The 13,833-nt window shown below is 38.0% G+C and overlaps 1 protein-coding gene across 2 annotated transcripts in view; it reads left to right on the top strand.

The window, feature by feature from the left end:
* EMC2 (ER membrane protein complex subunit 2) overlaps positions 1-13,833 on the top strand; it is a 47,789-nt gene that overhangs the window by 30,735 nt on the left and 3,221 nt on the right. For both annotated transcript variants that reach the window (XM_086608788.1, XM_086608787.1), the window contains 5 exons: positions 2,175-2,260; positions 2,431-2,490; positions 4,965-5,046; positions 6,695-6,805; positions 9,167-9,271. In XM_086608788.1, coding sequence (XP_086464914.1) covers positions 2,175-2,260; positions 2,431-2,490; positions 4,965-5,046; positions 6,695-6,805; positions 9,167-9,271 — 444 coding nt within the window. The remainder of the gene's footprint in view (positions 1-2,174; positions 2,261-2,430; positions 2,491-4,964; positions 5,047-6,694; positions 6,806-9,166; positions 9,272-13,833) is intronic.

Below are 13,833 nucleotides of genomic sequence, written 5' to 3' on the forward strand. Positions count from 1 at the left end.
AAAATTTCCAGAGTTAGTTATGGCTTTTAGCCAGACGTCTCCCAGTAAAAGCAGAATGATGAATGTAACTTCACAGGTTGCAGTTTGACAAAGAAACAGTGGAAAACAGAATGACTGTGGGTAAACCCACCACATTGCCTGTGTCCTAATTTGTCTCTTGCTCTTTCTGATGAATTTTCTCTCTGCGTGTGCCTTGTGTTTAGCAGAAGAGTGAAATATTTTTTCCTCACTTGAGTCATTTTCACTGAATATTCATTGATAATATGTTTGTGCGGGAGGTGAAGGGGATGAACTCAAAGGAAAGAATAAAGCTTTCTAGCTATGCTCTTCTGGTAGCTTGAACTAGTTTACTTAAATTATGCACTCTCTTCTTCCAGAACCAAGAAATTTGTTCGAATGATCAAAGGATAAGAAATTATTTTTAAAAATAACGATGTTTGAAATACCGTAAAAATACAAGAACTCCTTCTGGGTGTAGGTGACTGTGACCTTAGGAAGGTACATCATGAACAAACTCATTTCAGAGCTATCTTCAATTCAGAGATTAAAATCGTTTAAGGTTTTGTTGAAGAGTTGTCCATTCCTGTGCTGTCAAGGCTTCTGTAAGGTGGTGCTCAGTCGTGTAACCTCTTTATAAGATATGAAATAGGGTGAGAGCTACGAGGGGAATAAGCAGTGGGACTTCGCTACCAGAAAAGTGTGCTTTTTTTTTTTCATTAATATTATCTCACGGAGAAATGGCATGTAGGGGGGTGTGTGTACATACAGACATATCATGCACACCGGACCATCTGTCTTCTCATGTCTGACTACAGTGGTTGTGATCACCAGGAGAACAGGGGTTATAGACAAGGCAGGAGGCTGATAGCGTTTGTTCTTTGAGGCATGTTGCACTGGAATTTGGTTTTACTTTTATTCTGTCGGATTCCCGACAGAATGGTGGGGAGGTGGGGGAAGGGCTCTTTACATTAGTGTTGGGTGATAGAACAAGAGGAAATGGGTATAAGCTTAGTCAGGGGAGATTCAGGTTGGATGTTAGGAAGTATTTCTTCTCTGAAAGGGTTGTCAGCCACTGGAATAGGCTGCCCAGGGAGGTGGTTGAGTCCCCATCCCTGGATGTGTTTAAGAATAGGGTGGATGATCTACTTGAGGATATGGTTTAATGGGGATTAGGGATGGTTGGACTCGATGATCTAAGGTCTTTTCCAACCTAGAAATCTATGAAATCTATGAAATCTATGAAATCCCGGTCTGGTGACTTTCAGGCTGGGTGAAGTGTAGTGCTGTTTGCTCCAAACTCTGTCAGACTGCTGGGAAGGTGTCCTTTGTTTTGAATTACACCTCAAGTGTATCTTGATTCTCAGTTCCTAGAGGTCTGAAAACTGCTTTTAGAGAACTGTAACCAACATACTTCAGAAACTGGAATATTGGATTGAAGTACAGAATAATCAAGTGTTAAAATTCTGTGTTTCTTTTCTCCTGGTGGTCTGTAACAACTTTTATGGAGTTCAAAATCTAAATACATTATTATTCATATAAATCATTCTCGTTTGTATTTAAATATATTTTTCACCCACATAACAAAGTATTGCTCAGTTTTGCCATTAAAATGGCTATTTTGTGTTCCCTTTATGTTGAAGAACCTACTTTGCACTCTAAGAACGACGAGAAACTTGTTTATGAAATTGATGTGTATTCAATGTTAATTAAAGATGGCATTCAGCACTCCAACAAGAATCTTTAAAAGTGACTGAAAGCCATGTTTTTACAGTGGCAACCAAGATGCATCTGTAGGATTCTCCTAAGACTCAGTCACCATCTCTCCTCTATAGTCATGGATCTTGTGAATGACAAGGTGGGGGTCTTTGAAATGGCTGAAGATTAGCATCCCCTGCTGTTTTGTAATTATCAGAATCTGGACAGTCATTTATTTGAATGAAATAATGCATACAGTTTGTGCCTCCAAAGAAAAGCATACATCATGTGATTGTAAGCAGAGGTTTTCAGTCTCTCAGTGGGATGTCATAGGGTATGTTTATAAACTTCAACCTAGCAGTTGCTCTGCAGTGGAATTCCACTGGTATTGAGATAATAATTTGCACAGTCAAATTGCTTTCTTTACAAAAACCCAGGGAATTATGAGACCCTAATCCTTTATTAATGTCAACCCATAGGCAGCAAGAAAGCGTAAGATTGCCATTCGAAAAGCCCAGGGGAAAAATCTTGAGGCCATCCGAGAGCTGAATGAGTATCTGGAACAGTGAGTGTCTTACAAGAATACAGATTGTGTTTTGCTATTCCAGTAAATCTTTTTAATTAAAATGGAATTTGCATTTGATTTACGCTTTTGCTTCCGTGCTGATCATTTGCAGAATCCCTTGAACATTCTTTCTTTTTTCCCTTTTTTCCTCTTTTGTCTTCTCTGTACAGATTTGTTGGAGACCAAGAAGCTTGGCATGAACTTGCAGAACTTTACATCAATGAACATGAGTAAGTTGTTTGCAAAGTCCACATAAAAACTGTTAAATTGAAACCTACTCTGTGTAAGTCAAAGATCTGAGTGATTTTTTTTTTTTTAAGGACTAGTGTTAGAAAGTATGCTGTCTCGTTTCCAATACAACAAGCGTCAAAATGAAATAATAACCGACCTTACTTGACTACCAAATGCTTTAAGAAAGGCATTTGTTTTTAAAACAGAAACAGTTTATTAATTACCTGTATGTTTCCGTTATTTTTTTAAATCAGATATTTTAAGAGAAGTGGTTTAAGTGTAGCAGGGAACAGCACTTATTTCCCATGATTTTTCATTGAAGTGATGTTTTTTACTAGTTATAAATTTTAAATTCTTTACTTCTAAAATCAGTTGAGCACGACAACTGATATTCTGATTTTCTTCTAGCCTACCTCTGCAAGAACTTTTATTAACCTTTAAAAAAAACAAACAAAACAAAACATGGATCCAGAGTTAGAGGCATCTGGTCGCCTGGGTACAAAACCCAATGCAATCAAGAATGCTGAGTGTTGTAGTAACTTGCTTATTGGATATTTAATGTTTTTGTTAGGTTTTTTTTTATTGCTTTAGTGACAGGAGGAAATCCCAGTGTGAGAGGATTAGCTCAAAGCCTTAGTGCAAGTTTTCTAATATCACAGCATTAATTCTAACCTCCACCCAAAGGCGTATCTTTTTTCCCTCTTCTTTAGTTCTTCAGCCCAGCCTGAATTATATCACATTGTTTCCTTCCTTCCTTTCTAGAGAGTAGTAAAAGAGTCAAATTCTCAAGGAAGAAATAGTCATTCTCACTGTGATGAAAAAATTGTTCCCCCATCACCTCTCCTTCCATTTCGTTCTCAAAATAATTATTAAACTCTTCGAAATGCTGACTTAAGGAATAATCTAGAATTTTGATATCCAGATTTCCATTTGTTTTGGGATATTTGCCAGCCACTTTTCCAAGAAAATAGCTTTTTTATAAAAAAAAAAAAAAAGGTTAGAAAGATATTTAAGCTTGTCAAATCTGTCGGTACAAAAGTGATGATAGCGTGATGCAAACATACGTATTCCATTACTGGTGGGGTTTTTTGCTATAATCTTTATTACAAAATTGTGTAATAAAACCTGAGAAAGAAATTGCTTTTGCTTGTATTTTTCTTGGTCTGTAATTCCAATAAAATATAATATGTAGAACTTTCTCCAGTTCATTGAAAAAATTGCCTGTGCTCACTGTACTTTTATGAGCGTCATTATTATTACTATTTTGATGATTAAATGGGGAAAAAAACCAAAATCTTGGCTAAAAAGCAACTGAAAGTTAATTTTAAAAAAAGGAAACAATTAATCAGCTTATTTGTTTTATCGATGTCACAAATTTAGTCTCACCTGGGAAGTCACCATGCTGTTACCATTGTTCATTAACACACCTAGATGTACGAGGTTTATATAGTCCTCAGTTCTGTGCTGTGTTCCATTGCGAGGAGTGTGGCCTCTGCTTCTGGAGAATGAGGTGGCCATCCTTTTATCTGCAAATTAATGTTTGAAATACTTAAGCAACTATCATAACGTGCAGAAAACCACAACATACTCATTTTAAGAAGTAAGGTTTTACAGATTATATGGTTTAAAATTGTCTCATAATTGCTAAATTGCTTTTACTCTGATATAAATATCTACCCACACTGTCATTGTAAGCATTCCAAAGTCTCTGAATTTTGGAATCCTATCATGTGAACTCTGTGCAACAGTGCAATCACATATCTCTAGAAGATGCAAATTCTGCAGGAAACCCTATTAGTTTAAAGATTGTGAAGCTGATTTGTGTAATTAAATAAGCCTACATTTTGAGTTTGACTTCTCAATTCTTTCTGAAAGCTTTCATTTAAAGAACAAGTACTAGCCTTTTCTTTTTCAATAACAAGTTTTTGCCCATTTGGACTAGTATGATGCTATTTTTGCGTATAGATTGGAACTGTTAAGATTTTTAGAACTGTTCTTAGTATGTGTTTTTGATCTCACTTCTGTGGTTGACTGAGCAGATAAAGTTAACTGACAGTGTAAGTGCTTTGGTCTGTAGCTTGGTTTGTGAATCCTCAGGTAGCTGAGTTTTCTTGTAGAAAAAAATGGACTGTTTTGTAGTCTGAGTTAAATGTCTTTATAGTACCTAGTGCCTGTTTCTACTCATCACTTCTGTTGATAAGAAATGACACTTATTAATGAGTATATTAAGTGCTTTCCATGAGCTGTTCCATATATACCTAGACCATTAAATGTTATATATTTTTTCGCTATGATGTAAAAATAAGTAGCATGAGGTTTCAAGCATCATTTAAAAATAAAACTTTTTTCTCAATGGTGAATAATTTGAAGTTGTGGGGAGGAAAGTAAGACTTCTTTTATTGTTCTGTAAAGAAGCTGAAACAAAGAGCTGTATACACTTGTTTCATTTGTCACTGTTTTTTATACTCCTCAGCTATGCAAAGGCAGCCTTCTGCTTAGAGGAGCTTATGATGACTAATCCACACAACCATTTATATTGTCAGCAATATGCTGAAGTAAGTATTTTCAGAAAAATCAATTCTATTTGGATACATATTCTGGTTTTATGTTACTGAAGTGGTGAAAAATGGAATAAAAGTGGTTTCTTTAATTTTTCCCAGGGAGATTTAAGAGAGTACACAGAGAATGTTAACATCTCGTAGAGCTTAACATGTTAAGAAAACTGTGCTTTGTTACTCGGTGTGACTAAGCTAAATGTAGGAGTAAGGGCAGGAATTATTAAAGATAAAAATTTGTTTTTAAAGGAGCTATTCTTGTTGAAGTGTTTATGCACTTTTCAAATTAAGTGCATGAGAAGTTAAACTTTTCCACAACAATGCTGTCTAGGAGGTTCTGATATATTGCCTGTTATTGTGGAGCCAGATCTTGAAATCCACAAAGAAAGTTTTGCCTGAAAGAGCACTGCGAGGAGGGGGGGCCCTTGGAAGTTTTAGCTCAAGGTTTTTAGCTTTTTACACCCTTTTTTCAGATGTATATTATTTTTTTCCTAAATTATACTGTTAACTGCTTAGAATTGATTTAATTTAATTTATTTTGTTAATGTGAATAAAATTAAATTAACATTAGAACTTAAAAATCTAAATAGCTTTCTGGTAGAAAGACTGTGAAGCATGTCTTCTAGTATTTGTCTCTGTTGATCTAATAACAGGCAAAATGAATAAAAAAACAATGGAGTAATCTTCTAAACATTGTGCACTATTTTGCAGTTGTATAGATAATGAAAGGCATTGTATCGTTTTGTGTACTGTTGTAATGCTGTGCTGAAGAAGTATAGAGTTAGTATGGATTTATGGCAGTCAGAATTTAGCTTTAGATTTTTAGGTTCTGTTACTTTTTCGTAAGAGATGATCTCAATGTTCTAAGTATATATAGGACTAATGGCTTTAAACTGTAAGAGGGGAGATTTAGATTAGCTCTAAGGAAGAAATTCTTCACTCTGAGGGTGGTGAGGCACTGGAACAGTTTGGCCAGAGGAGCTGTGGATGCCTCATCCTTGGAGGTGTTCAAGGCCAGGTTAGATGAGGCTTTGAGCAACCTGATGTAATGGAAAGTGTCCCTACCCAATGGCAGGGGGGTTGGAACTAGGTGATCTTTAAGGTGCTTTCCAACCCATGGCTTTAAACTGAAAGAGGGCAGAGTTAGGTTAGATATAAGAAAGAAATTCTTTACATTGAGGGTGGTGAGGTACTGGAACAGGTTGCCCAGAGAAGTTGTGGATGCTCCATCCCTGGAGGTGTTCAAGGCCAGGTTGGATGAGGCTTTGGGCAACCTGGTGTAGTGGAGGATTTCCCTGCCCATGGCAGGGGTTTGGAACTAGATGATCTTTGAGGTCCCTTCCAACCCTAACCATTCTATGATTCTATGATTCTATAGGTGAAAAATAATCACTTTTTATTCTTGTAGCAATAAATTAATTAAATTAATGCTGACTTTTTTTCTCCTATAGTTAAATATTTTAAAATTTCTATATTGAAATGAGCTTGGATTTCTCCCAAGCCAGTATTTGGCCTTTGATAGGACTCGCCTGATTTGAAATACTGTGTGAAACAAACCTGAAAGGCAGTTTCATAATATGTTTGCTTCAAGAGTGAATGCCTGAGGTATGGATGACGTGCAATTCTTAGGAGCTTGTAATTTTTACAGATTAAATACACTCAAGGGGGGCTTGAAAACCTTGAACTATCAAGGAAGTATTTTGCACAAGCGCTGAAGCTTAACAACAGAAATATGAGAGCTTTGTTTGGACTTTACATGGTAAGCATGATTATATCTTTTTCATGTTATCATTTTGAATGTGTTTTTATGCATATATATTATCCTTTACCATTTTCTATTTTTTTGTGTGGATTTTTTCTTTTGGTTTAACTTAATAGCTCAGATTATCAACACTATTTTTAAATACAGAGTATGGACAATTTTATGCCAGTAAGTACTCCTTACATGAAATTCTTTTAACCTTTAAGTCTTGCCTGCGTTTTTTCAAAGAATTACAATTATTGACACATGAAGGTAACTTCTTGAAAAAGCACTGAAGTCATACTCCTCTCTGTGGGATGGTGAGCTGCTGAAGAGTACCAGCATAGTATGACGGCTTCTTTTTTTCCTTTTTTTTTTTTATTTTTTAACCAGCCTGCATTTTTTTATTTGTTTTCTTGCTCACTCCAGTTTCTATATACAATTTTTTAATTTGCATTTCAAAATTAGTCTTTAGCTTGAGCGTGTCCATTACTACAGTAACTGCAGGTCGCACGTACTGGCAGCAATTCTTCAGTTTCTCCAAAGGTATGGAGGCCTCTATTGAAGATCTTCCTTTAGATCTTAAATCTTAGATCTTTTAAAAAAATCTCTTTAGATCTGGACTAAACCAGAAAGGTTCCATATATTTAAAAAAAAAAAAAAATTCTAGGCCACCTTTTTGTCTCTTGGGAGGGGCAGTTTACAGAAATGCATCAGGCAGGTAACTTTGAGACTTCCTATAAATACCAGGCAATAGACACTTCCTTTCAAGGACTTGTTAGGCATCGCCTTTAAGACTCAAAGAGACTTGTATCTAATCTTCTTAGCCCATCTGCAGAGATTCTTGGGTTGGTGATTGTATGTTCAAGGAGGAGAAAGGACTGGCTCCTTGCTGTTCCTTAGGTCATTTAGCTTTTTAGGAGTAAGTTTTGTAGCACGTCTGTTCGTTGGCTTAAACTGATTTTTAAGGTGTGTATACATCAGACTTCTGCATTGATTCTGAAACAGGCCTGAGGGTTTATTATGGCCAGTCTTGGCTTGTCCTCTATCAAATCTTACATCCTGCCTGTTATTTTTTTTCAGTCTGTAAAGTAGAATTAGAGCCTGTTACCTATGATCATCTAGCTGGCAACCTTGAGCTAATATGACCCAAGCATTTGAGAAACTTTTTGATTTGGCAGTGCCTGAAAGTCACACACAATAACTCTGATTTGCATAATGCAAGTTCCTTGCTGCAAAAAATGCATGTATGGTGTGCTTCAGTTCCTCAGTTTTCCTCGGCTGGCTGCTGCCACGTTTCACTAGATGGTTTTTGCAAGCACAGCTTGCCATCGCTGCCTCTGTATCTACCCTTTGGCTCCTAATTTCTTTGCAATGCTGTTTCCAGGCTTTAGGATCTGGTCCTGCTGTGGCTGCTGCTTTTGTACTTGACAGACATGCCTAGTGTTTGTAGTCCCCAAAGAACGTCCATAACTCTGGTAAATTCTCCACAAAGGCTTTCAGCCATATCTGCTGAGGAAACTGGTCAGTACTTCATCGAATTCAGGAAACCAGAGAGAATGATGCCTCATTGTAGGACCCTGACCCTGTACTAGATCACAAATTCAGTTCATGCAGGCGTGACTTCAGAGAATGCTTTCCTGCATTTGTGAAGGCTGCTTCTTTGACAATCCCACTCTCCTCCCACTTTTGGAGGTAGTTTCAGGAAGGAAGGGAACATTCTTTGAGTTTGAAGTGTAGCATGGAGGTGTTTGCTTCCCCGCTCCTTTTTAAAGCCTTCTCTGGAGGATCTTCATTGATGGGTGAGAGTAAGGTTCTGTGGTTCTTTGCATTCAAGTACTTTTGCACTCATAAAGATGTTCTGGGAGGGAGTAGCAATGATTCTCTGTGAAGTGGACTTATTTATATAAGTGGAAAAGTCTCTGAGATGAGTTTCATTCTTAAATAATATTTTTTATTTTTTCAGGTGAAGATGGGCATAGTTTATTTGTTTTCTGATGCCACAGGAAAAAATGTCATGTTTTTAGTGGCAGTTTGGACATCCAAGTGATGTGTGTTTTATATCAACTCTTGTAACAAATAGAATGGGGAAAACTAATAATAACTCTCACTTTAGGAAAAGCTGATCATATCCAGGTTTGATTCCTAACTCAGTACAGAACTGAACTGAAGTCTAGTTTAGCTTTAATTAGAAAAAAAAAAAACCAAAAGTTTAGCTAATTCTTAGTTGGATGCTATTTACCAGTAACTGTTTTTATTTTTTCTGTTTTTCCACTATCACTGTGCGTGGGCCTCTGAATGCAAAGGTGTTGAACGCTCTCAGTTTATTTCATGCATATGTATTTTATAGTGACACTATTTTTGTTTTTGTATTCCTAGTCTGCCAGTCATATTGCTTCCAATCCAAAAGCAAGTGCAAAAATGAAAAAAGATAATATGAAGTATGCCAGCTGGGCAGCTAACCAAATAAATAGAGCATACCAGGTTAGTACATCATTCTTTTACGATACTCTTAAAGAACATGTTCTTTTCTGCACTTCTGTTGACTGCTGTTCAAGAGGTTAGATGCGACATTTAAATCAGCATAATTTGCTTGGATTTTTTGCCTTCTGCTTCTGTTTGATTCCCTTGAGCCCTTAATTAATACAATGTTGATCTTTTACAGTTATTGATTAGTATTCTTTACTTATTAGCTTTGAACAGATTTTTTTTCTACTAGCATTAGCCAAATGTGCACTAGTGTAATGTTGACCTCCAAGACTCGGTTCTGCAGCTAAGTATTTTAATAAAACTTGATGTATCTTAATTCCTACAGTCACTTGGTCATCTACTTCTGTTTTACTAGAAAACAAACTGAAATTCTAGAATTTTGTTTTCCTTTAGTTTATTCTGACCTTTCAAAATCATATTTAATGGTGTTCCTAATAATTACCTTAGTAATTGTGAGTGAAGTTGGTTTTGTGTAGTTTTGTAGAAAAATGCCCATTGAATTGTGAAAATGTAGATTTTGTAGGCCATAATCAAAGCTTACTGAAGTCATTAGGAGGCTTTTCAGCTATTTGAAAAGTTATGCATAAATACCTGTATTTGCCTTTGTATTGTAAGCCTTTATGACGTAAAACAAGTCTTGGCTGTGGAATGGTGGCATACCAAGATTAAGGCCTAGAAATAGGCATCTCATGGTTCTAAATATAATGAAAGCTTAATTATGACAGTTTGTAGTTACTTGACTCACAGCCAGATAAACTTGCCTTTTTTTTTTCTTTTTTCCTGTCCACATGGCTTTCTGTTAACGTCACATTATCTTTAATAAAATATGACTTACATTGGGAGTGGTGGTAGTGTTGCGGGAGGTTCTTGGGGTGTGAAGTTTTTTTGGTGGTTTGGTTTTGTTTGGTGGTGTTTTTTTTTCACTGGAAGGTGCAGTTTCACTCTTTCTGTGAAGCTCTTTTGGATCCTACGTTAAGCATTTTTGGTTAATGCTTACCAGGACAGATCACGTTAACACAACTAACATATATTTAAAACGCACATCATAATTTCTTTGTGACTTCATACTTTTGTGGTATGTTGCATACTTCAGCTGCTCTTTTTAGCTGCTTGGGACATGAAGTGATGAGTGCTCTATCTGACTGGAGTGGTAAGGGGGAATTTAGCTATACAGAAAACATAAGTGCTGAAGCTAGCGTTTGGTGAGCAAATGGCGTGAACACCCCTTTCCTCTTCACAGAAGTACCACAAGAAGCTGTAGTGACTGGAGTTGGACAGGACTGCCCCAGCCCAGCCCTGCTGAGCTTGTTACATGGCTGCAGAAGGGTTTGGCCACTCCAGTGTGTGTCACAGGCTTACAACATCCAGCTGCTACAGCAAATAGTGTTTGGTGATGTAGTAGGTGGCAGTTTCCCCTATGAGTCAGTATTGATTTGTTGCTCCCTCAGCATGTTGAACGGTTGGAAATTGTCATCTTTTGGACCTAAGCATGAAACCTTGGTTGCTTGTGCCAGTGGAAGCCCTTAGAGCGTTCTTCCATTAGTGGAAGGTTGCCTAGCCAGGTTTTAAGCTAGATACTTATATTACGTCTATAAATCCTCCCCACTTTCCTTGCATTATCCGAAGCGCTTTGTGAAGTGTAATAAGAGCCTTAAGAGCCTGTTGAGTTTGGCATTGACTTATTTTATTGGTTGGACCTTCTTATACTGTTAAAGGTGATTTTTCCTGTGGTCATGTTCTAGAGAATAAGATGCATTTAGAATCCTAACTTGGGTGCCTAGACAGATTATACGAATTTGTAACTTTAAAATATGAAATTACTAATTCAAAAAGTTACTTTCGAACAATTGTCTTCAGTGAGATCTTTCCCCATTTTCAGTCTGGATTTGAACTTGAATTACCAGCAGTTTGAGAGAGCTGGCGGATGTCATTGCCAAACCCCTGTCCATTATCTTTGGACAGTCTTGGCTCACTGGGGAAGTTCCGCTGGACTGGAGGCTGGCGGATGTTACCCCCATTTACAAAAAAGGGCGGAAGGAGGATCCGGGGAACTACAGGCCTGTCAGTTTGACCTCGGTAATGGGCAAAGTCATGGAACAGGTTATCTTGAGTGCTATTAATGAGCACATACAGGTTAACCGGGTGATCAGGCCCAGTCAACATGGGTTTATGAAAGGCAGGTCTTGCCAATCAAACCTGATCACCTTCTATGACAGGGTGACCCGCCTGGTTGACGAGGGAAGGGCTGTGGATGTAGTTTTCCTTGACCTCAGTAAAGCCTTTGATACAGTCTCTCATAATGTTCTGGTTGAGAAACTGGTAACTGCTGGCCTGGATAGGCACACCCTCCTTTGGGTTAAAAACTGGCTGGATGGCCGGGCCCAAAGAGTGGTGGTAAATGGGGCTAAATCCGGCTGGAGGCCGGTCACCAGTGGGGTTCCCCAGGGCTCAGTGCTGGGTCCAGTTCTGTTTAACATCTTTATCAATGACCTGGATGAGGGGATTGAATGTACCCTCAGTAAATTTGCGGACGACACCAAGGTGGGAGGCTGTGTCGATCTGCTTGAGGGTAGGGAGGCCCTTCAGAGGGATTTGAACAGACTGGATCGTTGGGCTGAGGCCAATGGCATGAGCTTTAATAAGGCCAAGTGCAGAGTCCTTCACTTGGGGTATAAAAACCCCAAGCATCGCTATAGGCTCAGGGAAGAGTGGCTGGAGTGCTGCCTGGCGGAGAAGGACCTGGGGGTGGTGGTTGACTACCGGCTTGATATGAGCCAGCAGTGTGCCCAGGTGGCCAAAAAGGCCAATGGGATACTGGCGTGTATCAAGAATAGTGTGACCAGCAGGAATAGGGAAGTGATCCTGCCCCTGTACTCGGCACTGGTGAGGCCGCACCTGGAATGTTGTGTCCCGTTTTGGGCCCCTCGCTTTAAGAGAGATATTGAGCTCCTGGAGCGAGTCCAAAGAAGGGCGACCAAACTGGTCAAGGGGCTGGAAAATAAAACTTATGAGGAGCGGCTGAGGGAGTTGGGGCTGTTTAGCCTGGAGAAGAGGAGGCTGAGGGGAGACCTGATTACAGCCTACAAATACTTGAGAACAGATGGTGGGAAGGTAGGGGAAGGGCTCTTTACATTAGTGTTGGGTGATGGAACAAGAGGAAATGGGTATAAGCTTAGTCAGGGGAGATTCAGGTTGGATGTTAGGAAGTATTTCTTCTCTGAAAGGGTTGTCAGCCACTGGAATAGGCTGCCCAGGGAGGTGGTTGAGTCCCCATCCCTGGATGTGTTTAAGAATAGGGTGGATGATCTACTTGGGGATATGGTTTAATGGGGATTAGGGATGGTTGGACTCGATGATCTCTAAGGTCTTTTCCAACCTAGAAATCTATGAAATCTATGAGTAATTTTGGAAAACTGCCTTTATTTTTTCAAATTGAGCACTGGCTATAGTTGCATTTTATTTTTTTCATATGCAGTTTATTTGAAATCTTTTCACTGGTCCCCTTCTTTCAATCTATTCTCTCATTCAGGCAGTTTGCTTTGGCACTTGATTTTTGCTTTTCCTGAGTGTTCTTTTATGAAATCAGAGGAACTTTTTAGTTTATTGTTATTTAAAGAAAACAATCTTTTGATGTAAAAAGAAAATCTTACTTTCACCACTGTTGGTTAGATTGTACAGCAGTTTCATTACAGGAAAATATGGTGATAAAGAATAGTTGAATTAAATAATTTTAATTCAAAAAAAGGTCAAACTTAAATTCAAAGCACAGGTCTTTGATGCTCCATCTGGTCAGTATACTGATTTTAATGTTAAATATGTAACCCTCTGTGCTGGTTGGTTAGTCCTTCTCATCTGTGCCTAATCTAGGAGAAATGTAAACTTTTGAAGGAAGACAGAAAGTTTTTGTAGCTAGGGCTGCTGCATGGAGCTGGAATTCCTGGCTGCTAACACATGCTCTGAAAAAAAAAGGTCATTATTCTCTAGGCCACTTAAATTTAATTGACCCGGTGAATAAAATAAAAAAACAAACAAATAAAATTTAATCTTTAATTTCAGATGCTAGAGAAGTACTTATTATTCAAATAATTATTATAAGTTTATTATGATTATAAGTTTAGTTTTGCCTTATCACTGAGAAGGGAAACTGGATTATTCTGTCTGTGCAGACCCTGTTAAGAACGTGTGTCTGTTCTGACCGAGGACATGAGTCACAGTTACTTTAACATCGAAACAAAATATGGCAACCTAGTGCTCTTCAATTAGGTAATTGGTTTAGCATGTCCTCTGGTAGAAGCGTTTCAGCAGAGGCAGGCAAGTTTGATTAATGCTCACAAAAATCTTTAATGTGATCCTACTCGTAGTAATTTTCCAGATACATGCTTCCCGGGTACATTGCTAAATTCTTCTGTGTTAGCAATCCACATGTTATTTATGGTTGGAGAGGTGATTTTGTTACAAACCATTTGGGAAACAGAAAATTAAATCATGATTTTAAGAAATGGATTCCGGCTCAATCAGTCAAATTACTGTGTAATGACAGAATAGACAAAATAATT

This window comes from Tauraco erythrolophus, chromosome 3 (genome assembly GCF_009769465.1).
Source record: "Tauraco erythrolophus isolate bTauEry1 chromosome 3, bTauEry1.pri, whole genome shotgun sequence".
NCBI lineage: Eukaryota > Metazoa > Chordata > Aves > Musophagiformes > Musophagidae > Tauraco > Tauraco erythrolophus.